General features: G+C 41.7%; 1 protein-coding gene across 1 annotated transcript in view; it reads left to right on the forward strand.

Annotated features, from left to right (window-relative positions):
• The window catches only part of RCBTB1 (RCC1 and BTB domain containing protein 1), a 49983-nt gene that overhangs the window by 9948 nt on the left and 14333 nt on the right, over nucleotides 1-25702 (forward strand). The window contains exons 3-9 of the mRNA XM_075851784.1: nucleotides 4977-5127; nucleotides 6401-6567; nucleotides 7393-7551; nucleotides 9521-9628; nucleotides 11336-11475; nucleotides 14245-14435; nucleotides 14708-14834. Of these exons, the coding sequence (XP_075707899.1) occupies nucleotides 4977-5127; nucleotides 6401-6567; nucleotides 7393-7551; nucleotides 9521-9628; nucleotides 11336-11475; nucleotides 14245-14435; nucleotides 14708-14834 (1043 nt within the window). The remainder of the gene's footprint in view (nucleotides 1-4976; nucleotides 5128-6400; nucleotides 6568-7392; nucleotides 7552-9520; nucleotides 9629-11335; nucleotides 11476-14244; nucleotides 14436-14707; nucleotides 14835-25702) is intronic.

The following is a 25702-nucleotide window of genomic DNA, read 5'->3' on the forward strand; positions in this document are numbered from 1 at the left end:
TGGTACAGGTATAGTTGTGTGGGTTGCTATTAACAGTGAGCGAGTTTGACCTTTTTGGGTTTCAGATGGACCAAAAAACTCTGGTCCTTAACCCCTTCCCGCTCCTTGACGTACTATTACGTCATGGCAGCTGTATCGTTCGCGCTCCATGCCGTAATAGTACGTCTCGGGAGTAACGGCCGTTTCGGCCGTCCTCCCGACACATACAGGAGCTGTGACGCTGCTGTCTTGTTCAGCAGCTGTCACAGCTCCTACAGCGGGGACCGATCGCTGTGTCCCCGCTGATTAACCCCTTAAAGCCGCGTTCTATAGAGATCGCGGCTTTTTAGGGGTTAAGCTGCCATCGCCGGCCTGCTACGCGATAGCGGCCGGCGATGGTGACTATGGCAACCGGACACCAAACAATGGTGTCCGGCTATGCCATAGACGGAAGCTTAGTGGGTCCTGACAACGTCAGGACCCACTATGCTTGCTGTCAGTGAGTAGCTGACAGTTCTAATACACTACACTACGCATATAGTGCAGTGTATTAGAATAGCGATCAGGGCCTCCTGCCCTCATGTCCCCTAGTGGGACAAAGTAATAAAGTTAAAAAAAAGTTAAAAAAAGATGTGTAAAAATAAGAAAATAAAAGATTTAAAAGTAAAAATCCCCCCTTTTCCCTTATCAGTCCTTTGTTTATATATTTTTATTAATAATAAACAAACTACATAATTGGTATCGCCGCGTCCGTAACGGCCTGAACTACAAAATTATTTCGTTATCCCGCACTGTGAACGCCGTAAAATAAAATAATAATAAACCGAACCACAATCACAATTCTTTGGTCACTTCACCTCCCAAAAAATGGAATAAAAAGAGATCAAAAAGTCGCATGTACCTAAAAATGGTACTGATCGAAACTACAGTTCGTTACGCAAAAAATAAGTCCTCGCACGGCTTTATTGATTGAAAAATAAAAACTTTATGGCTCTTAGAATAAGGTGACACAAAAAGTGAATGATTGTTTACAAAACGTATATTGTGCAAACGCCATAAGACATAAAAAAAAAACTATAAACATCTGGTATCGCCGTAATCGTATCGCCCCGCAGAATAAAGTGAATATGTCATTTATAGCGCACGGTGAACGCTGTAAAAAAAAAAAGAAAAAAAAAACAATAGTAGAATTGCTGTTTTTTAGTCACCACGCCACCTAAAAATAGAATAAAAACTGATCAAAAAGCCGCATGCACCCCAAGAAAACTACAATGGATTCCTCAAGGGGTCTAGTTTCCAAATTGGGGTCACTTTTGGGGGGTTCCCAATGTTTTGGCACCACAAGACCTCTTCAAACCGGACATGGTGCCTAATAAAAAAGAGGCTTCAAAATCCACTAGGTCCTCCTTTGCTTCGGAGGCCGGTGCTTCAGTCCATTACCGCACTAGGGCCACATGTGGGATATTTCTCAAAACTGCAGAATCTGGGCAATACGTATTAAGTTGCGTTTCTCTGATAAATCCTTTTGTGTTATAAAAAAAATGGTATAAAGAGGATTTTCTGACAAAAAAAAATGTAAATTTCACCTCTACTTTGCTCTAAATTTCTGTGAAACACCTAAAGGGTTCATAAACTTTCTAAATGCTGTTGTGAATACTTTGAGGGGTCTAGTTTCTAAAATGGGGTATTTGATAGGGGTTTCTAATATATGGGCCCCTCAAAGCAACTTCAGAACTGAACTGGAAATTAAAAAATAAAATATAAATGAGGCAATACTTCGCTTCTTACATTATACTAATAATGAGCCGTGCCCACCCCGAGATGACCCCAGTTTTGACCGTTTGTATAAACGGAGACCCCTATTAGACCGTTCCAGTGCCCGGTTTTCCCAAGCATACACCCCCGAGAAGTGTATTTCTATTGATGAGTCCCTGGTACATTTTAAAGGGAGGGTTCAATTCCGCGAGTACCTGCCGGGTAAGAGGGCAAGGTATGGCGTGAAGATGTATAAGCTGTGAGAGTGCATCAGGGTATACCTACAGGTTTAGGATATATGAAGGAAAGGCCACCCCCAAACCAGACTGCTTCCTGGACTACAATAGGTACATGGGAGAGGTGGACTTGTCAGATCAAATCCTGAAGCCCTACAGCGCCATGCGGTGTGGTATAAGAAGCTGGCCGGGCACATCATACAGATGGCATTGTACAATGCGTACATGCTACGTCGATGTGCAGGCCAGACTGGAACTTTCCTGGAATTTCAAGAGGTGATTATCAAGAACCTAATCTTTAGGGACCAAGAAGGGGGGGCACCCAGTACTTCTGGAAGCGAGCCCACACGCATCGTACCAGGGCAACACTTTCCAGGAGAAGTTCCCCAAACTGGCAAGAAGGGAAAAAGTCAAAAGAGGTGCAAAGTCTGCTATAAGAGGGCGATAATGGATGACACAATATATCAATGTGACACGTGTCCCGAATAACCAGAGCTCTGTATGAAAGTGTTTTAAAATTTATCATACATCCCTTGGTTTATAATTTACCCCAATTTTACTTACCCTGATGCACTCCGCACAGCTTACCCCCCTCATCTTTCCCCTCTGAGCCCTGCTGTGTGTCCAGGCAGCTGTTAACAGCCACATGTAGGGTATTGCCATACCCGGGAGAACCCACATTACAGTTTATGGGGTGTAGGTCTCCGGTCAAAATGCTCACTACACCTCTAGATGAATGCCTTAAGGGTGTAGTTTTTAAAACGGGGTCACTTCTTGCGGGTTTCAACTGTACTGGTACCTCAGGGGCTTCTGCATACATGACTTCGCACTAGAAAATCCCCAGTAGGCCAAATGGTGGTCCTTTCCTTCTGAGCCCTCCCATGGGCCCAAACGGCAGTTTATCACAACAAATGGGGTATTGCGGCACTCAGAACAAATTTCGCAACAGAATGGGGTATTTTGTTTCTTGTGAAAATAAGAAATTTTCAGCCAAAACTACATATTTGAAAAAAATAATTTTGTTTTCATTCCCAGCCCAATTCAAATAAGTTCTGTGAAGAAACTATGGAGTCTAAATGGTCACATTACCCATAAATGAATTCCTTGAGGGGTGTAGTTTCCAAAATGGGGTCTCTTTTGGTGGGTTTCCATTGCTTTGATACCTCTGAGGCTCTGCAAATGCGACATGGCACCCGAAAACCAATCCAACAAAATCTGGACTCCAACAAACACATAGCGCTCCTTTCCTTCTGAGCCCTCCCATGGGCCCAAACGGCAGTTTATCACCACAAATGGGGTATTGCCACACTAAGGACAAATTGGGCAACAAAATGGGGTATTTTGTTCCCTGTGAAAATAAGAAATTTTGATCACAAATGACATTTTATTGGAAAAAATGACATTTTTTTCATTTCAGAGCCCAATTCAAATAAGTGCTGTGAAAAAAACTGTGCGGTCAAAATGGTAACAACAACCCTAAATGAATTCCTTGAGGGGTGTAGTTTCCAAAATGGGGTCACTATTGGGGGATTCCTACTGTTTTGACACCTCAACACCTCTTCAAACCTGGCATGCTGCCTAAAATATATTCTAATAAAAAAGAGGACTCAAAATGCACTAGGTGCTTCTTTGCTTCCAGGGCTTGTTTTAGTCCACGAGCGCAGTAGGGCCACATGTGGGACATTTCTAAAAACTGCAGAATCTGGACAATACATATTTAGTAGTGTTTCTCTGGTAAAACCTTCTTTGTTACAGAAAAAAAAATGAATAAAATTGAAATTCAGCAAGAAAAATGAAATTTGCAAATTTCACCTCCACTTTGCTTTAATTCCTGTGAAATGCCTGAAGGGTTAAACTTTCTAACTGCTGTTTTGAATACTTTGAGGGGTCTAGTTTTTAAAATGGGGTGTTTTATCAGGGTTTCTAATACATAGGCCCCACAAAGCCACTTCAGAACTCAAGAGGTAACTTTAAAAAAAGGCTTTTGAAATTTTCTTAAAAATATGAGAAATTGCTGTTTATGTTCTAAGCCTTGTAACGTCCAAGAAAAATAAGAATGTTCAAAAAACGATGCCAATCTAAAGTAGACATATGGGAAATGTGAACTAGTAACTATTTTGGGTGGTATAACCGTCTGTTTTACAAGCAGATGCATTTAAATTCTGAAAAATGCAATTTTTTCTAAATTTTCTCTAAATTTTGCAATTTTTCACCAATAAACACTGAATATATCGACCAAATTTTACCACGAACATGAAGCCCAATGTGTCACGAGAAAACAATCTCAGAATCGCTTGGGTAGGTTTAAGCATTCCGACGTTATTACCACATAAAGTGAAATATGTCAGATTTGAAAAATGGGCTCTGAGCCTTAAGGCCAAAACTAGGCTGCGTCCTTAAGGGGTTAAAGCAAGACACACACAGCTTCTATGGATGAGTTTATTAATACTGTTATTAAGGGTGGCTATATTGCCAGCTGAATATTTTGAAAAGGTTTAAAAATGTATTTACTTATATTTAATAAACTTAAAGGGGTTTTTCCCACAAAACCCATGTAATCCCCTATCCAGAGTGTAAGGCGATGTGTTATCACTGGGGGTCCGGGACCCCCAGCAAAGAGAACAGGGGACTGAAATTTCCCCGACGTGCTCCATGAGAATTGTGCACATGCTCGGCCAGTGCTCCATTTATTTCTATGGCACTTCTGGGACCTTTGTCTCCAGCAGCTTTATAGAAATGAATGGAGTGCTGGTCGCGCATGCACTCTGTTCTCATGGGGCACTTAAGGGGACTTTCGGTCCCCTGTTATCATTGCTGGGGGTCCCTGCGGTCGGACCCCAAGCGATCATACATGTACCCTGCGGATAGGGGATACATTTGTGGGAAAACCCCAAGGTCTCAACTTGTTGTTCACCACTTAGCATTGTAGTCTAGCTGTCCAAGAATATTTGAGAAAATTCTGCTGGTTGCTGAAACTACGTAACATTTTACTAATCTTGTTTCCAGGTATTTGCATTTGGGCAGAATTGCAGTAATTGTCTGGGAACTGGGGATAATCAAAGCACTATGACACCAAGAAGAATTGATGTCCTATGTGGCAAGAAAATAACTGGCATAAGTTATGGCAGTGGCCCACATGTTCTGGTCTGTACTGAAGGTAAGCGACAGTCAGTTAAGATCTCTTCTGCGCTTTGCCTCCAATACAATGCAGATTTCTTATATACATTGTATGTTTCTAAAATTTGTGTCCCTGCTATGACCAAATAGATTATATGCGTCTTGGTTGATGGAGGGTTTACTGTAGTTTTTGGTCTTAAAATTTGTAATTTCTTCTTGATTGCTGCTCCTCTATTAATGAAAGTTTAGACCACTAATGATTAGTGGGTATACATATTATGTGATCTAACGTTTAATGTATAGCAAGGTTGGACAATCCTTTCCCAGGTCTAGGAGGCAGCAAAATGAACTCGAGAGGTCCGCTTTACGAACTCTCGTTTAGCATGAATTTTTTTATTTTTTTTCCCCCTAGAATGCAATACAAAGAGGTATAATTTAGAATTCTTTATACATTTCTACCCTGTTGGTGTCTTTAACAAAACTTAGATTTGATCCAACTGGGAACCTTTCTTTTGCAAGCTAGGCTGCTTACACATGGCCATAATACAGGTGGATTTAAGATCAAGGCAGTCTGGTTCAGTAGAACCACAGGAGATCTGGGTATTGCAGCCCTAGTACAGAAGCTAAAATGTGGCAGCATTATAGCTGTTAGTGACCGGTCTTATCAATAGGTAGAAGGCAGTAAGCCCCTGGCAGCAGCCTGGTCTCTTTATAAATAAAAGGATCGAGCATCTTGAATTCCAGCAGCCCAATCGTTCTCTTCCCTGACATCTGCCGTTTGGGGGAGAGTTGGAACACATCAGATGGTTGGCCGGTACTGACTAAATCGTCAGGTTGGGCCGACACTCTAATGTGTATGGCCGTCTTTGTGCCAGCTGAAGCATTCACAGCAGATGGTAATAGAGAACCATTAATAGTGCATTCCTCCCGTATTTACATAAATACATGCCATCCCCCAAGTAGTCACACCAAATGCCTCCCTCGATTTCCCCCAGTAGTAACAGCAGTCAAAGCACCTGGATTTGTCCTGGCCTATATTCGTAAATATTCTGCGAAGTTACATGTGAGAACTTTAGCATTTACTTATGTTTTGTTCACGTTGTGACTTCCGTTCATAACAGATGGAGTTTGTCAATCTAAAGGCTGTACTACCGTTGCTTTCTCTCTTCTTGCTGTCAAGTGTGACAGAACGGCCTCTTGCAGCAGAGTGAATGTAGCCTTTGTGTTGAAAAATAAAACTACTTTTGTGCCACTGTCATTGTTGGTGCTTTGTAAGGTGTTGGTAATGCCAGCCTTTTTCATGTTTTATGTAGATGGTGCGCTTTATGCTTGGGGGCACAATGGTTACAACCAGCTTGGGAATGGTAATACTGTCCAAGGTACAGTCCCTGTTCAAATCTGCATTGATGCGCTGACCAAGAAAGTGTTGCAAGTGGCTTGTGGCTCCCATCACTCTATGGTTTTAACATCCGATGGAGAGGTAACGTTTAACGTCAAGATCCTAAGTGAACACAATGGTATTTTTAGTTATTAAATTAATTGCCTAAGTATTCTTTGGACAGAAACCATACTATCACAATATAGTTTAGCATTTGCTTGGTTAGTGATTTCATAAAAGGAGGAAAATATATTATTCTGTCCTCAAGGGCAAAATTGGCCATGACCTTAAGGGGTTAACCTCATTGTTTCTATTGAGAGAAATGATGGGGTCACTTATTATTGTGAGGCACGAGGTGTTATGAATTTTAAACCTCCATGTGCCTCATATTTGTAATTAAACCCATGTACCTCACACTTTAAACCAATGTTTCCCATTATGACTGTGGTACATGAAGGGGTTAATTACTATTAATGTGAGGCACATGGATCTTCAAAATTCATAACATCAGAAAATGTAAATTTAGTTGGTTTTTTTTTTTTGGGGGTTTTTCATTGTATCCAATCATAATTCTATACGAAGTTTCGGTATCCGTCTAAATTCTGGTATCGTGTGACGACCCTAGTGAGCACTAGGATGCTGTAGGTGGTTTTTCTATGGAAGATTTTCTACCCACCGTTACATTTTGTCCGTAAGCCCTTCACTACCAGTCCTCACCAGATACTGATCGCACTATAGGAGCATCTTACTGTGTTGGGCAGTTTGCAACCAAGTTAGAAGCCCTAGTTGACATGGCTATATAAAAGATGGGACTAAAGTAGGGTATTCATAGTTGTCTGCTCTTGCTGGGCTCCTGTCGGTTTACCTAAACTGTAATGCAATTCTGCGCGGTGCATTAAAGGTTTTTCTTTTCCCTCCACCAATTAGGTGTTTGCCTGGGGATACAATAACTGTGGACAAATTGGTTCTGGGACCACCGCAAATCAGCCAGTTCCTCGCAGAGTGTGTGCCCAGTTAAGCGCCAAAGTAGTTATTGCAGTTGCTGCTGGACCAACCTGTTCTATGGCAATAACAGACAATGGGCAGGTGAGTTCTAACCAATAGTAACCATATAGATGTCATTCTAGAAACGTATCATATTCAGGCTTTTATGTCTGTCAATACCTTGGGAAGATATAATGCTCGTAATAAACACCAGGGAGTGTTAAAGTATAGTAAACGTGGAGTGCTCTAAACTAAGGCAGAGCTCCATAAAATCAGTACTGCAAAGCTTTTACTGAAGAGCATCTATTGTGGAGATATTTCACGCAATGAACACAACACTATCTGAAATGGGCTGAGCCTGGTTTCAGCCTCCCCTTGTAGAGGTGCTATGAAGCAGGTCATGTGATCGCTCAGCAGGAAAGGCATGCACTACATAGCGTACAGCGCGCACGCTCCTATATTCCACAGCTTGGCTTAGTAGCTCAGTTTGTTTGTTTTTTTTGTTTTTTTTAATTAAATTGGATAATAATTCTTTAACTAGTGGTCTTTACATGGGTTTGCGTACCGCAATGCTAACCGCGTTCAAATGCCTATCAATAGGGTGCCTAGCAACCACTATCGTGACTTGGCTCTATACTGCAAAGTTGATTTTTCCACTTCTGCGTCCATTTCAGCGGGTATGCCTTGCCAATACAGCTAATCATGCCATTCTTAATCTCCACCTGCATTATTAAGCCGCTCTTTTTCAAACCTCATTCAGGCAGTGAACCTCTCTACTTCCAGAGTTGAAATCATTCATCATGTTAATGTATGAGGCCATATTTGTTTTTACCGTAAAATTGGTGGATCTGTCACCTGAATTTTCTGCCCTATGGAAGGATAGCATATTACAGGGACAAGTCTGCTTTCCTATTGGCCAAAGCAGCACACTAATATTGTGCAGTTTGGCAAATAGGAGTAATCACATTATAGCGTCACTTATGAGTTCAGTGTATTCATGAGGGGGAGTGCTCATCTCCTAAGTGACTACGCAATTATTTCATCACTCAAGGTGGAGGGAGAGCTAGTCATGAATACACCAGACTCATAATTCAGTCCACTATCTTTGATCGCTCCTTTTCTCCATATAACATTGTTTTGTTTCATATACAGTGAAGGAAATAAGTATTTGATCCCTTGCTGATTTTGTAAGTTTGCCTACTGTCAAAGACATGAACAGTCTAGAATTTTTAGGCTAGGTTAATTTTACCAGTGAGAGATAGATTATATATAAAAAAAAAAAAAAAAAAACAGAAAATCACTGTCACAATTATATATATTTATTTGCATTGTGCACAGAGAAATAAGTATTTGATCCCTTTGGCAAACAAGACTTAATACTTGGTGGCAAAACCCTTGTTGGCAAGCACAGCAGTCAGACTTTTTTTGTAGTTGATGATGAGGTTTGCACACATGTTAGATGGAATTTTGGCCCACTCCTCTTTGCAGATCATCTGTAAATCATTAAGATTTCGACAATGATTTTCTTTTTTTTTTTTTATATAATCTATCTCTCACTGGTAAAATTAACCTAGCCTAAAAATTCTAGACTGTTCATGTCTTTGACAGTGGGCAAACTTACAAAATCAGCAAGGGATCAAATACTTATTTCCTTCACTGTAATATGCTTCCTTTACATAGGGCAGCATATGCTACCTGGTGCTCATATACCTGGCAACTTTAGGCTCTGTTTAAATCACATTTGGGCTTTATGGTCCATGTACATTAAATGTAGATGGTGGTACCAGACGTATACCTATATAGTCTATTGGTACATTAGACATGTTGGGTGAGAATTTCCCAGTGTCTACACCAAATGCCCAAATGTGAGGTGAAACTAGCTTTAGTTTGTTCTTGAAGGATCTGTGCAATAATGGTCCGTTTCAGGAAAAGTCTGTTTTCTTGATCAGAAGTTACTGAAAAGCCAGCACTACTTGAAGAACCCATTAACGTATGTACAAGTTTCACAGTTGTAAAGAAATGTTATCAAATATGTTAACACATAAACCTGTTGCCTTTTTTTCCCACTCAGGTCTATGGCTGGGGATATAATGGTACTGGTCAACTTGGAGTTGGAGGTACTGGAAACCAACTAATTCCCTGTAAAGTAGTGTTTGTTCAGCAAGTGTGTATAGTTCAGGTGAGATGAATGCGTATTCATTAATGCTTTTAAGTCCTTGCAAAATATAGAAGGGATTATCCTTTTTTTAAAATTAATGCCCCCCCTAGACCTAATAACTGGTAGTACCACCCTTGTAAACCACTCAATGAAACGTTTTAGATAACTTTACGTCTCTTACATCAGTGTGGAGTCCTTTTGGTCCACTCTTTGCGGAATTGTTTTGATTTGGCTACATTGAAGAGTTTTTGATCATGAGCTGCCTGTTAAACATCTCAATGGGATTCAAGCCGGGACTTTGACTCGGCCACTCCAAAACCTTAATTGTTTTGAACCATTCAGAGGTGGACTTGTTTGTGTGCTTTGGATCACTCTCCTGCTGCATAACCCAACTGCGCTTGAGCTTTAAGTCAAACTGATGGCCGGACATTCTCCTTCAGGATTTTCTGATGGTACAGAATTCTTGTTCCATCAATTATGACACGTTGTCCAGGTCTTGCAGAAAAGCACCAGACCATTACACCACCACCATGTTTGACTGTTGCTATGATGTTACATCTGCCGTAACGCATTTCACCAGAAGAACACTGCTAAAAAGTTCAACCTGAATGATCAGTCGACAGATTATCCCAAATGTCCTGGGTCATCTAGATGTTTTTTTGGCAAATGTGAGACAAGCCTTTGTTATTTTTGGTCAGCAGCGGTTTACGCCTTGACAATTGATGCTATTATTGCCCAGTGTCTTACTGCGCAATCATGTTTATTTTCTTTCAATAAATGCATTTAAACTTTTTCATATAGGGCTGAATAGCAGTTTTCTTAAATGCATTTATCTGAAAAAAAATATTCGTTTTTCTTCTTGGGTTATCTTGGTCTGATTACGCTAAGTAAATTTTTGTTATAAACTTACACTATACAGTATAACAAGCCATGCACCAATAAAGGTATGTTCACACATGGCAGGAACGCACAGCATATCCGCCCTGTTTGTCGCAGGGAATTCTGGCCAAAATACCACACCAAATCATGGTGCAGTAATCCTGCACTGAATAAAAATAAGATACTTACCATGACGACCCATCCCTCTGATGCTGTGCAGCACTGGGATGGCGTTTCATCTCAGGTGACCACTTCAGCCTGTGACTGGCTGCAGTCGTCACATGGGATGACACGCCATTACGGGAGGCCAGTCTGGCCGAGGAAACACAGAATTGTGGGTAAGTATGACTTTTTTTTTTTTAATTTATTTATTTTTTTGTAATTTTTTCGTCTGAGTTGCTTTTTTTTCAGGCGGAATCGCTGCTTTTCTGCCGGAAACAAACACCGCATCTGCCATTTGTTGCGTTTTTTTTTACCTCTATTGAATTCACTGGGGAAAACCTGCAACAAATAAGCAGCGTTTATGCAAATACAATTGACATGCTGCTATAGAAAGCCTCGTCGAAAGATAGAACTTGTCCTATCTTTTGCTTTTTACAGACCTTGCCTCCCATACTTTATTTGGGAGCACTGGCCGAAAATGTGGATGGCTGTCGCCTGCCATGTCCGTAGTCGTGGACTGTGCTTACCACTGGCACGACTGATTACGGGCACAACAGTGTGCATGAGGCCTATGTTTTGGTATGTGTTCCTCCTTTTGGGCCTGAATCAGACAGTGTAGCTAGTCTTGTGCTCTTGGCTCTACAACTGCTTTTTCAACTTTTGTAAAGGTGTCTATATTGTTTGCAGGTTGTATGTGGCTACAGTCATAGTATGGGGCTGACTGATCAAGGTTATCTCTACTCCTGGGGAGCCAACACTAATGGGCAGCTGGGTATTGGAAACAAAAGCAACCAGCTTTCTCCAGTCATAGTTGAGACACGTGAAAGGTATAGTATACTAGAGTATATTTCATTTTCCTTGCTGCATAAGAAATCCTAGCGGGTACCTTTTTTCTTTTCCCAATCAGTCAACCGTTCTGACAACCACACATTTAAAGAGGACCTTTCACTACTTGGGAAGCCTCATGAAATAATAGGAAACCAAAACATTAAACTTTTCTCAAATCTAGATAATTAGAAAAAATGTTTGTGTCAAAAGCTCTTGCCCTTTAAGAGCCGAGGTAGACTTCAACTGCTCTTCACGTGCACCAGTACTCAGACTTCCTGCTTATGAGCTGGGAGAGCCAACTGAGAGGGGGAGCGGTTTGTGTGCAGCAGGTGTACACAGTGGAGATCTCTGCCATCTTTATGCAGGATGTTCTATGAGCATCAGGATAAGATTAATTCTGGTGTATTATGGAGTCTGAGGAGGAGTTGGCTATTTGTTAATCTGAAGTCTCTCACTTGAAGCAGCAGAGATACAAGGAAGCTAAATCCTGTCACCGCTTCTTTCCCACTTTCTTCTCAGTGTGGCTGCTGAATCTGTATATAGTGGGAAACTCCGATTAACTTCCTTACATGGCTGATAAAATGTCCTGTATGCAGTAAACTTGAAGCTCCTGGCTGTAGTAGAGCCAACTTTTCACCTAATTTGTTGTACATGAATTTGTTGCCTATTTGGAAGCGTTGGTGAATTCACCAGGTTTGAGATTTCCCCATTGTGTTCTATCAACCCTACAATTAAGAACTGAGAAACGGGTGAATCTATTAACTTGCCCCTACTCCTGGCCAGGTTTAAGCAAGAATCTGTTTTGATTCTCTATTGAATCAGTCCCCTCCCTTCCCCCAGTTGGTAACTCCCAGTGAAGAGGGAAGTCTCGCTAGTCAGAATCTCGAGATTTAAACTTCACTCTGCTGAAATGAGACCAGAGAAATATTGTCTTGTAATACTGGGAGAAATCCTGTTTTGTAAAGAGATGTGGAATTAGTCTTATTTACTCTAATATCACTTAAAGAGGCTCTGTCACCAGATTATAAAATCCCTATCTCCTATTGAATGTGATCGGCGCTGCAATATAGATAACTGTAAAGTTGTTTTTTGTTTTTTCATTTTTGCCCAAGTTATGAGCAAGTTTAGATTTATGCAAATTAGCTTTTCAATAGACAACTGGGCGTGTTTTCTCGTTTTACCAACTGGGCGTGTATTGTGTTTTTTTGACGTCACTTCCTCCCACAGGTCCTTCACCATCGCGTCGGACGAGAGAAGACACATCGGCCCCAGGCGTCCGAGAGGGTACAGTTTAATCTGCAGCAGCATAACCGTGTGCAGGTAGGCATAGTGAACTCCCTAGAGACGAGCATATTATTCTCTCGGACGGCTGGAGCCGATGTATCTTCTCTCGTCCGACGCGATGGTGAATGACCTGTGGGTGACGTCACGCTGTGTGTCTGTGCAATGAAAGAAGCTGGGTGGGAACAATGAGAAGTGTGACACTGATTGGTTGGCGTCATACACTTCTATTCACAACGCTCAGTTGGTAAAACGGGCAAACACGCCCAGTTGGTAAAAACACAATACACGCCCAGTTGGTAAAACGAGAAAACACACCCAGTTGTCTATTGAAAAGCTCATTTGCATAAATCTAATGCTCATAACTTGGGCAAAAATGATCGTTTTTAAAAAAAAACAACTTTACTGTTATATACATTGCAGCGCCGATCACATTCAATAGGAGATAGGGATTTTATAATCTGGTGACAGAGCCTCTTTAAGACTGGGTTCACACATCTCCTACTTGTTGCAGATTTTCAGTTAACGAATCTGCAACACCACTCACGAACCACATAAAAAATCTGCAGTGGATTCTAGGCAAGCGCTATGCGTTACAGAAATGTGCATAACTAACAAAATTCACATGTAACGGATGCAGATTTTACTGTTGAATTGAAGGTCGGTTTAACAGTGTTATAACGTTGCCAAATCGGATTGGTCCTCTTTAGGACCGATTCAGACAAACTCATGAATTGGCACTGCTCCTAATATTCGTGAAGGCTACTGCGTTTTATTGCGAGGGATGTATTGTATTCTAAATTAGTACTTAATGTAAATACTACTCATGAGCAGACCATGCCCTGAATAGATACTGATCAGGTGGAAGCATTAGAGCCAGCAGATATCATGCAAAGTCAGAGCTAACTTTTGGATGTTCGATCTGTGATGTGACTTATGATATGTTTGGCATGTCCTAAAGTGACAAAATTGGAACTACCCTTTAAGAATTCTATGTAAGGCTGGGTTCACACGACCTATTTTCAGGCGTAAACGAGGCGTATTATGCCGCGTTTTACGCCTGAAAATAGGGCTACAATACGTCTGCAAACATCTGCCCATTCATTTGAATGGGTTTGCCGACGTATTATGCGGACGACCTGTAATTTACGCGTCGTCGTTTGACAGCTGTCAAACGACGATGCGTAAATTGACTGCCTCGGCAAAGAAGTGCAGGGCACTTCTTTGCAACGTAATTTGAGCCGTTCTTCATTGAACTCAATGAAGAGCAGCTCAAGATATACGAGCGTCAGACGCCTCATATATTACGAGGAGGAGCATTTACGGCTGAAACGACGCAGCTGTTTTCTTCTGAAAACAGGCTAATTTCAGCCATAAATGCCTGCTATCGTGTGAACATACCCTAATAGTCTTTTAGGACTATGGTAAAATTTTCCTGACTTGATGTAACCAACAAACTAGTTTTAACATATGTATTTTTGTTGCAGAATAATAGAGATTGCAGCCTGTCACTCATCTCATACATCTGCTGCCAAGTCGCAAAGTGGACAAGTTTACATGTGGGGCCTCTGTCGGGGCCAGATTATTCTTGCCCCTCATGTCACAAACTTTACTAGTACAGATGATGTTTTTGCTTGCTTTTCAAACCCACCAGTCATGTGGCGGGTGCTCTCTGTAGGTAAGTCATGGCTGTTCTGACCACTAAATTTAAGCTTACATACCTGACATCCTGAAACTATCAAGACCTCAATCTTGATTTGGAAAGCGTAGCGTGAGCTGTTAATTTGCATGTAGGGATATTGTAATTTTTATCGCTGTAAAATTCCCTATTTGCACTTCTCTGATTACACCCAATGACCATATAATTTACATGCTAGAATAATGGTGATTGTTGGAGGATTTGGGATTAGATAAAGTATTAATATGGTTTCTGCTCCATGTTGAATCTAGAACCTGAAGACTTTCTAACTGTTGCGGAGTCACTGAAGAGAGCGTTTGATAGTGAAGAAACAGCAGACCTGAAATTCCGCGTGGAAGGAAAAGATATTCATGTTCACAAGGCAGTCTTGAAAATCAGGTAAGTTTTTATATAGGTCTTTAGTTATTCTAAAGTTGGATTTTATTTATAAAGGACTTTCATAGGAATTTTTATATAAGGATGAGCAGTAAACCTCTGTTCGTGTAGCTCGTTCAGCGAGGTTTTTTTTGTAAGTAATGCTACGGGACCGGTTTAAAGACTTCCTATGCTCTAAAGTGAAGTCCACCTTAATGGCCTGTTCACACCTGCGTTGGAGGCTCCGTTATTGGCCACAGTCAAAGATGAAGCTGAAAATACCAGAAACCATAGTGCAGCATGCTGCGCTATTTTCAGGTAAAACCATGGACACCCTGACTGAATCCCGCCGGAACCCACTAGTCCATGGGTTCCGTTGGGTGCTGATGGTGTCGGTCATACAACGTAAATGGTGCTTCTGGTATTTTCGTTCTGCCACGGAAGCACAATTGCAGGTGTGAACCGGGCCTCACTCTTTAACCCGTTGGTGACCGGCCCATCGTGTTTCTACGTCGGTCACTAACGGGCCTTATTCCGATGCCATAGACTTTTTACGTCGCGGCATCGGAATAAGTAAACAGAGCAGGGAGCTGTCAAATCTCCCTGCTTTCAGCTGCTAGAGGCAGCTGAGGGCTGGAAGCGTCCCTGCTCTGCCGGGTGAGATCGATATTAGTATCGATCTCACACGTTTAACCCCTCAGATGTGGTGCTCAATAGCGAGCACCGCATCTGAGTGGTTTTGGAGAGAGGGAGGGAGCTCCCTCTCTCTCCCACCGACACCCGGCGATACGATCGCCGAGTGTCTGTCTCTAATGGCAGCCGGGGGTCTAATAAAGGCCCCCAGGTCTGCCTGTCATGAATGCCTGCTAGGTCACGCCGCAGGCATGACCTAGCAGATGCCTGTCCGTGTTAAACGGACAGGCAGTAATACACTGCAATACAAAAGTATTGCAGTGTATTATAAATGCGATCGCAGAATCGCATATTATAGTCCCCTAGTGGAACTAGTAAAAAAGTGAAAAAAAAAAGTTTAATAAAGTTAATTAAAAAAAAAATGAAAAACCCAGCTTTTCCCCTTACACAATGCTTTACTATTAAAAAAATAAAGTTAAAGTTACACATATTTGGTATCGCCGCGTCCGTAACGACCCGACTATAAATCTATTACATTATTTAACCCGCACGGTGAACGCCGTAAAAAATTTAATAAACTATGGAAAAATTGCTGTTTTCTGTTAATCCTGACTTAAAAAAAAAATGTGATAAAAAGTGATCAAAAAGTCGCATCTACTCCAAAATGGTACCAATAAAAACTACAAGTCTTCCCGCAAAAAAAAAACCCTCATACAACCGCATCGGTGAAAAAATAAAAACGTTACGGCTCTTCAAATATGGAGACACAAAAACAAATAATTTTGAAAAAAAGCGTTTTTACTGTGTAAAAGTAGTAAAACATACAAAAACGATACAAATTTGGTATCGTTGCAATCGTAACAACCCGCTGAATAAAGTTAGTGTTATTTATATCACACGGTAAACAGCGTAGATTTAAGACGCGAAAAAGAGTGGCGAAATTTCAGGTTTTTTTTCTATTTCCCCCCCCCCCCAAATAAAAGTTAATCAATAAATAATGTCCCCCAAAATGGTGCGATTAAAAAATACAACTTGTCCCGCAAAAAACAAGACCTTATACAGCTATGTCGACGCAAAAATAAAAGTTATAGCTCTTGGAATGCGACGATGGAAAAACGTCAAAAATGGCTTGGTTATTAAGGTCCAAAATAGGCTGGTCATTAAGGGGTTAATAAAGATAATAAAATAGTTCTAAAATATAAATTTCTATAATAAACAAATTCTAAATGAGAAAAAAAACCTCAGATAAAATAAGGTTTATTAAGCTTAAAATAAAAAACTATTTTTCACTCTACAGTACCTGCTTATTTAACTTCATTCTTCTGCTCCTTTCTTCTTGTGTGGTGATGACCTGTCATAAAACCACAGCGGCCCATCACCACTCAGCATGTTGTCATTATGAACGACATGTCAACACTTGGCCTCAGAAGGAAGGAGCATCTGATAAGGCCAACTAATAGAGGCTTTACAATTGACTTGCCTAACAAAGTACAGAAAAAAATTAATTGTGTAGGATCTACCGCAATCTCCTGTTGTATCTGCATATCAGACGATAATGTGAGAGGATCACGTTGGTAAGTGTGATCTCGAACTGATCAAGATTTCCAGAATAAAAGGGCCATTCAAGTGATACTCTGGACAAAAAATATTTAAAGCGAACCTTTCACCTGACCATAAATGTGCAGCTGAGTGCACCATGTAATAGGCAGGGCTGCACAAACCTGGTCTCACTTTAAAAAAACAAAAAACAATTCTGTCCTCTTATTTAGATATCTATGCCGTTATGTTTGGTGCCCGATATGTAAATAAACCCTTGAACTGTCAATGGCGCGTGAAGATGGCAAGGGGGCGTGTTACTTGACACTGTCCAATCAGCTACGTACAGTGTAAGGGTAGGATCACACGCAATGAGCAAAAACGTCTGAAAATATGGAGCTGTTTTCAGGCGAAAACAGCTCCTGATTTTCAGACGTTTTTTTAACAACGCTTTTTTTGTGGTGGTTTTTTATGGTGTTTTTATGGACATTTTTGGAGCTGTTTTTCAATGGAGTCAATGAACGGCTCCAAAAATGTCCTAAGTGTCCTGCACTTTCGACGAGCCGTTCTTTTATGCGCCATATTTTGCCAGTGACTCTTAAAATAAAGGCTTGTGGGAACAGAACATCGTAATTTTTTTTGAGACCACTTTCATATTGCAGCAACCACAGTGATCCACTCATTTTTCTGGGAGAAGCCTTTTTTTGTCCAACACTTCACCCTCTGGCATTACATATGCAGCACATATATTACCAACCATGGTATCGTAGCTGCCAAAGCTGAAAAACACTAGGATTATAGCAAAAGACGTGAGCGTTTGGAGCAATAAGGGCGTGGCATTTATTATGCGTTACAAATTATGCTATAGTATAACCATAAAGAATAATATTATCAAGTAAAAGGTTCAAGCAGGATAGTCTGTCATGTCACCAGTAAAATAACACATCGTCCACCCAGCATAAGCTGGTTGACAACCCACAAGCTGTCGTGTCCTATCCAGCATCGCCTCCAAAACACTGCAATCTTTTCAATTCTGTTCAGCAAATAGACTTAAAAAACATCTAGCCTGATATTTGAAAGATGAATGAAATCGCTTCTATGCAGACCAGGAACAAACCCATCCAAATAAACATGTCGGTAAGATAGGCTTTCAATTGATAACTTTTCCATTCCTCTGTTTATCCTTTTTTGAATCTTCTCCATAAAACCAAAATCTGTTCCGGACCAAGCTAAGAGGAATAATCTCTAAGTAAAGAACACTATTGGAAAACACACTGCCCAACAAATGGGTGGTCTTCATCTCATTGAGCGAGGCCAAAGTACTCAACTTGCCAATATCGTTACCTCCAGCATGAATGAAAGGTATGACAGGAATACCCCAAATCTGCCTCTTAATTAGTAATGCCTTTTTAATAACCCATCTCCTCCCACTAATACCCCACCACAAAACTTAAAAGATGACACTATCCAGATCCAAGTTTGGTGTAACATGTGATATCCATCTCCTATGAGCCCAGAACATTAATTTCCAGAAATCCAGACTCTTTCCAGAACCATAAAAATAATCATTGCGACATTGTCTAGTCTGATGCATAACTTAAAGAGGCTCTGTCACCAGATTTTGCAGCCCCTATCTGCTATTGCAGCAGATAGGCGCTGCAATGTAGATTACAGTAACGTTTTTATTTTTAAAAAACGAGCATTTTTGGCCAAGTTATGACCATTTTCGTATTTATGCAAATGAGGCTTGCAAAAGTACAACTGGGCGTGTTGAAAAGTAAAAGTACAACTGGGCGTGTATTATGTGCGTACATCGGGGCGTGTTTACTACTATCACTAGCTGGGCGTTGTGTATAGAAGTGTCATCCACTTCTCTTCACAACGCCCAGCTTCTGGCAGTGCAGCACTGTGACGTCACTCACAGGTCCTGCATCGTGTCGGCACCAGAGGCTACACTTGATTCTGCAGCAGCATCAGCATTTGCAGGTAAGTAGCTACATCGACTTACCTGCAAACGCCGATGCTGCTGCAGAATCATCTGTAGCCTCTGGTGCCGACACGATGCAGGACCTGTGAGTGACGTCACAGTGCTGCACTGCCAGAAGCTGGGCGTTGTGAAGAGAAGTGGATGACACTTCTATACACAACGCCCAGCTAGTAAAAGTAGTAAACACGCCCCGATGTACGCACATAATACACGCCCAGTTGTACTTTTACTTTTCAACACGCCCAGTTGTACTTTTGCAAGCCTCATTTGCATAAATACGAAAATGGTCATAACTTGGCCAAAAATGCTCGTTTTTAAAAAATAAAAACGTTACTGTAATCTACATTGCAGCGCCTATCTGCTGCAATAGCAGATAGGGGTTGCAAAATCTGGTGACAGAGCCTCTTTAAATCTCTGCGACTCCCAATAGACCAAATCATGTTATCACTTATACATTTTAGTTGGCTAAACAAGCATTCAGATGACAGCTATTCCTCCCAACTACCCAATATACATGCACACTTGGCCATTGTGTATGTTTTCATGGCTCCTCTAATAACGAACAGACGGATCGGGCATGTTGAAATTCAACATGCCCAACCCTTCTCTCCCTGACATCTGCCGTTGGGAAGAGTAGGGACACCGCCATACACCTTACATAGTCGGCAGGTTACTGTTGAAATCAACATGTTCGGCTGACGTAACTCCAATGTGTATGGCCAGTTTAATTTAGAGGGCTCAGTGGCAGCCTTTATTCTAGAGAAAGGCACTACACCTAAATTCAATTGAAGCAAACATTTCCTCAGAATGCTATTACATTGAAAGCTTGTGACTGGCACTTCATGAGGCCTGTACAAGGTTCCCTTTTTTTTTTTTTTTTTTTTTTTTACAGGGCACAAAGCAGAACCTGATAACATGAAAAGGTTTATGGTTGACACTGAATAACTGGTCTAGTTTCGATCTTCTGATAAGTAACCAGCAACAAAAATACACACACACACACCCCTCTACTAAGTGAGCATTAGATAAACACACACACACACACACACACACACACACACACACACACCTCTACTAAGTGAGCATTAGATAAAAACAAACCCGTTAAGCATTTTATTCAGAGCCACCAGTTCCCCGATCCTAAAAGCGCCAAAAAAGCCACTGCAAGTTGCGATTTGAACGTCCATTGAGACAAACACTTCCTGAAGAACATCAACCAAACTAAAGTATCTGCTATCTTTAGAGGGTAATTAAACTTTCAGAAAACTTCTGATAGTGACATGTTGGAAGCTTTGATCAGTGGCGGTATGCACACTTATACCCCCACTGATCCCTGAAATGAAGCGATAGAAGTGCTCGGGTGAGCACTAACTCTTGGTTTCTGATCAACTTATCTCGGAAACGGTGTACGGACTCCATAGTAAGTCTGTGGGCCCATGCAAACTACTCGGCTTTGTGAGAAAAGCCAATCAGAAACTAAGCGGATCAGCACTCAAGCGCTCCTGCCGCTTCGTTTTAGCTATCAGTGGGGGTTTCCGATCAAAACTATGACATGCCAGAAGTTTTCTGAACGTTCAGTTACCCTTTAACTATAGAATCTTTAATTTATACATTTTTAACATCTTTTTCACCTGAAACAAGCTAAGCACAGGTCTGAAATTAAACAATTTCTGAAAGAAAACAAGGCCTGCTAAAGTTCTGAATATAGATAAATGAGTAATCCTTCATATTACAAATAAGCGTATGTTCACACGGCCTATTTTCAGACTTGATTTGGGCGTTTTACGCCTCAAATTACATCTGAAAAAACACCCCTAATACGCCTACAAGCCTCTGCCCATTGCTTTCAATGGGTTTTACGATGTTCTGTTCCCACGAGCCTTTATTTTACGAGTCGCTGTCAAAATACGGCGCGTAAATGATGGCTCATCAAAAGAAGTGCAGGACACTTCTTGGGACATTTTTGGAGGTGTTTTTCATTGACTCTATTGAAAACCGCTCCAAAAACGGCAGTGAAAAAGCGAGTGGCTTAAAAAAACGTCTGAAAATCAGGAGCTATTTTCTCTTGAAAATGGCTCCGTATTTTGAGAATTTTTTTTCTGTGTGAACATTCCCTAAGAGAGCCATATTAGTCTACCCAAGGCTTTCACCACCATTCTCTCGCTGATAAAATTACCACTTATGAATTTAAAATGAACACTTTAAAACTTCTTAAAGGGAATGTCGCATATTAAACTCTTTTTTTTTTTTTTTTTTGTCAGTTACTTATTTCTATTAAGTTTTTTTGCTGTGTTTTTTTTCTTCCACATGGTGGAAAGTATTAAAAATTAAATGATTTGACATGTTTTCCTATGTTGGCCACCAGAGGGAGCACTTCCCAGAATTACAGCCAGGTGAATAAGGCAAAGCAACCTGACTCACAGCTGTCGTAAATGTGGGAGGGAATCTCACCCCCCCACACTCAGCACTGCTGCGCACCCACTGCTCTACCTACAGTCAGCACTGCTACACTCACTCACTCCAGCGACAGGAGAGGGCGGCCCGTAGGGGGTCATGAGAGCGGGACAGACACACACCTTACCTGTAGTGCAGCTGGTCTTCATAATGGTGCCTGCTATCTCCCTACATACCAGCTTCTCTGCTGTGTGACTGTGCTGTGCAGACGCAGGTCAGAGCTGTATGACAGAAGCAATGAACGGCTGCCGTTCATTGTGCATTTTGCTGCCGTATTCCATCTGTGTATGTGTCGTTAATCGACACATACAGAGCTGAAAAAAAAATGGCAGCCCCCATAGAGAAGTTAACGTGTGAATACATTAAAAAAGTGACAACACAAATAAAATTTTTGTTTACATTATATTAAAAGCAATATAATAAAAAATAAAATCATGACGCCTTCCCTTTAACGCCAACAAATTGAGCCATTTCTTACGATCCACTTCTACTAGTCCCATAGGTGCCTTGGACGATCCAATCCTTCCTAATCTGGTGAGCGCATTGGCTATCTTATTCTTTGTACTATTCAAATGCTTGGCTTTCAACTATTTAGAACACTTTACACAATACCAAAAACCTCAATCTGACCATATCAGATTTTGAAGAGTGTTTAGAGCAGACAACACCCCTTTATTATCTGTTAGGGCTTATTCACACAGACATGTCCGTTTTGCGTGCGCAAAAGGTCCGTGTGTCATCATATGGTGCGTGGCTGTGTGATTTTCGCGCAGCCGGCATCAATATGACACTGTTTTTATGTTTACAAACAGAAAAGCACGAGGTGCTTTTCTGTTCATGAATTTTTTACTACTGTAGCGTGCGGCACCCAGAAGTGCTTCCGTGTGCCGTGCGCGATTTGCTCGCACCCATTGACTTCAATGGGTGCATGCTGCGCGAAACACGAGCAAATATAGGACATGTCGTGCGTTTCACGCAGCACATACGCTGCGTGAAATTCACTGACAGTCTGAACGGCCCCATTAACTAACATAGGTCTGTGCGATGCGCGTGATTGCCACGCACGTAGCACGGACTTATTAGAAGTTCGTGTGAATAAGGCCTTAGTCAATCTCCTATTACAAAATAATTGATCCCACAAAGCGAAGGACACCACCCTTCATGCCTCATGCCAAACCTCATTCTAAAATGCACCAAAGCCCATTGCTCGAAAGCCTGTGTTCGTGAACAGGTCAATAGATTCAGCTTCCACAACCTGAGACTGCCGTAATGAATGACAATTAAATTATTTCAAAAATCCCAACCAAGTTCTCATTTCTTCCTTTTTTTTTTAAATATCCTTTTTATTGTCAATTTTCACATTTTCTTACAAACATTTAAAAGTTACATCATGAGTGCGCAGCACTTAAAGGGAATCTGTCACCAGCATTTCACCTATTAAACCAGCAATACCTGGTGGTAGTGGGGGACAAATCATTTCTATCTAACCTATAATTGTCTTTTTAGTCGGCTCTGTAGCTTTAGTATTCAGTTTTTTAGTGTTCCCACACTGTATGATAATGAGCATAAAAAGGGTCAAATCTTCATTTGAAAAGAGTCAAATCTTCGTTTGAAAAGAGTCATATCTTCATTCCTCAAGTCTTTCCGGGCTTACCCCGCCTCCTTACTTTTGATTGACCGCTCCTCCCCTTCCCCCAGCACACTAATTTCCTGCGCTTGTGCATTGATGTCCTCTTCTGGTGTGTGCACACAAAGGGACCCTGGATTATTGCGATAAAAAGGGAAATGTTTGCAGACCGTTATTTACAGTTGGAGGAGGAGTTTAGGAGAGGGGATAACGGCAATGATCTTTTGATAGCAGCGGCCAGTGAGGGATAAGTAAAGCTCAATAGGTGAAATGCTGGTGACAGGTTCCCTTTAACTGTCATTGAATTAACTTTGAATTAAATTCAACATAACGTAACATATAAACATGACATAAGTGTCGATCTTCATATGGACCGAAAACATGACTTCCCCCGACACGACTTAGGTCATCAATGAGTATCTACTTATCATTTATCCCCCAACTAGTTCAAAGTTGCAACCCCCCCTAAAGTGCCTGCCGAGAGCTGTGTGCAGTACCACTTTGTGTACTGGAAAGGCTTAACAATTTCCGCTATTTCGGCTGCTGTACATTGCGATTCTATGAATATTTGCCACTTATAGCTTCTTTGTTCCCGTTTCCTTCCGCCTTTCCACCTCCACCCTCTCAAGAACTAATAACTGTTTCAGCCGTGACACAATCCGTTCTAACCCCGGCGTGTCTGCCTCCAACCATTTACTCAGCAGGCATCTCAAGGCTACCAGTAAAATCGTGTGCACCAGCGCTGGAGGTGATCTCACTCCTCGAGCACCCTCTTCCTCTGGCGGCCGCGCCTGATGGAATAGTAGCGCTTGAGGCGTCAGTGGGAGGTTCGCTTTCCAATGATCCTCAATATATTTTTGTACCATCCCCCAAAATCGTTTCGTATGTACGCACCCCCACACTCCATGCCATAAATTCGTCAGAGGTGTATTGCATTTGGGGCAACACGTAATGCGGTCGGAAGGATTGTGAAGGCAGAATATTAAAGCCATATATAGCTGAATGCATCAACTTAAAATAGGTTTCCCTCCAGCTCTCATTTATAACACTCTTCCGTACCGTCTCCCAACCCCCCAGTATGATCTCTCCTATACCTGGATCTTGGGTCCACCGTTCCCAGATTTTGAAACTAACCCTTGATTGCGGACTAACAAAACCATCTCAGTGCTCTATACAACCCTGAAATGGTCTCCCGCCCAGTTGTTGGACCGATGACCTCATCTAGAGTGTGCGAGGTAGCTTCCTTACTCAAATCCCTGAGCCTGGAGGTGCAAAATGCTCGTACCTGAAGTATTTGTAAAAAATTGACCCTACCTTCTATGGGTCTGAGTTTAGTGGTAATTTCCTCCCCAGTTAACCACCTCCTTTCCTCTATGTGCATAAGATCCCCTGCGTTGTCAATGCCTACTCCCGGTAAAAATTCCGGGTGTCCACTCAACGGCATATATTTCGATACCAGGTTAGGTAACCCAAACTGCTTACGTACCACTTTCCAAGCTAGGACTGTATCTCTCAATACAATGGAGGTTTTGAGACTGCACGGAAGAGAAGCAACTCTACAATGTAACAAAGCTTTCAGGTTCCAGGGTGAGGCATACTCCCCCTCCAGATCCAAGTTGGAATAATTGCTCGTTTCGTGAAGCCAATCTACTACATGACGAAAAAGACAGGCCACGTTATAACCCCTGACATTCGGAAAGTTCACACCCCCTTCTTGTTTGCCCATCATGAGCTTGGTAAGTGCGATGCGAGGCCTTTTTCCTGCTCATATAAATTTAGTGAATGAGGCCGTCAGTTTAGAGACATCCACATGCTTCAATAAGAGAGGGATTGTTTGAAAGGGGTATAGCAATCTGGGGAAGCTAACCATCTTAATCAGGTGGCACCTTCCCAGGAGGTACAACGGCAATTGGCCCCATCTAGTGAGTTCCGCTTGTATTTTTTTAATTAACGGGGGATAATTTAGGCCATACAGTGTCCGGCACCCTCCCTATTCTGATACCCAGATAAGTAATGCAATGTTCAACTGGGGATATCCCACACCTCAAGGATTGCCAAAAGGTCTTGGGCAATGGCCTGCCCAACTCCAGCAGTTCGCTTTTAGCTAGGTTGACTTTATATCCCGAGCATTGCCCAAATTCCTGCAAAAATTGAAAAACCGTCCTTAAATGTTCTTGAGGATTTAAAATAAAAAGTATAACGTCATCAGCAAACAGGGCTAACTTCACTGCCCGAGACCCTACTTGAATGCCTCTGAACATATCCGATTCCTCCAGAAATCTAGCCATAGGTTCCAATGTGAGATTGAATAACAGGGGCGACAGGGGACAACCCTGTCGTGTTCCTTTTATGTAATTGGAAGGGATCCGACAGGAACCCTGAGGAGTGAACACGTGCCTGCGGGTTATTGTAGACACCCTTCAGGAAGACCCGGAAGTCTCCCTGAACGTTCATTTTGTCCAGCACCATCCCCAGCCATTCCCATTGTATGTTATCAAAGGCTTTCTCTGCGTCTAACGCTAATAGTGCCAGGTACCTGGCTGGGGATCGTGCCTGACTGTTTCTAGCACCGTCAACACTTTGCGTAGATTCGTCACTGCTGCCCTGCCCTTTACAAATCCTACTTGGGATTTTCCCACCAGTGTGGGTAGATAC

The sequence above is a fragment of the Rhinoderma darwinii genome, chromosome 2 (assembly GCF_050947455.1).
Source record: "Rhinoderma darwinii isolate aRhiDar2 chromosome 2, aRhiDar2.hap1, whole genome shotgun sequence".
Classification (NCBI taxonomy): domain Eukaryota; kingdom Metazoa; phylum Chordata; class Amphibia; order Anura; family Rhinodermatidae; genus Rhinoderma; species Rhinoderma darwinii.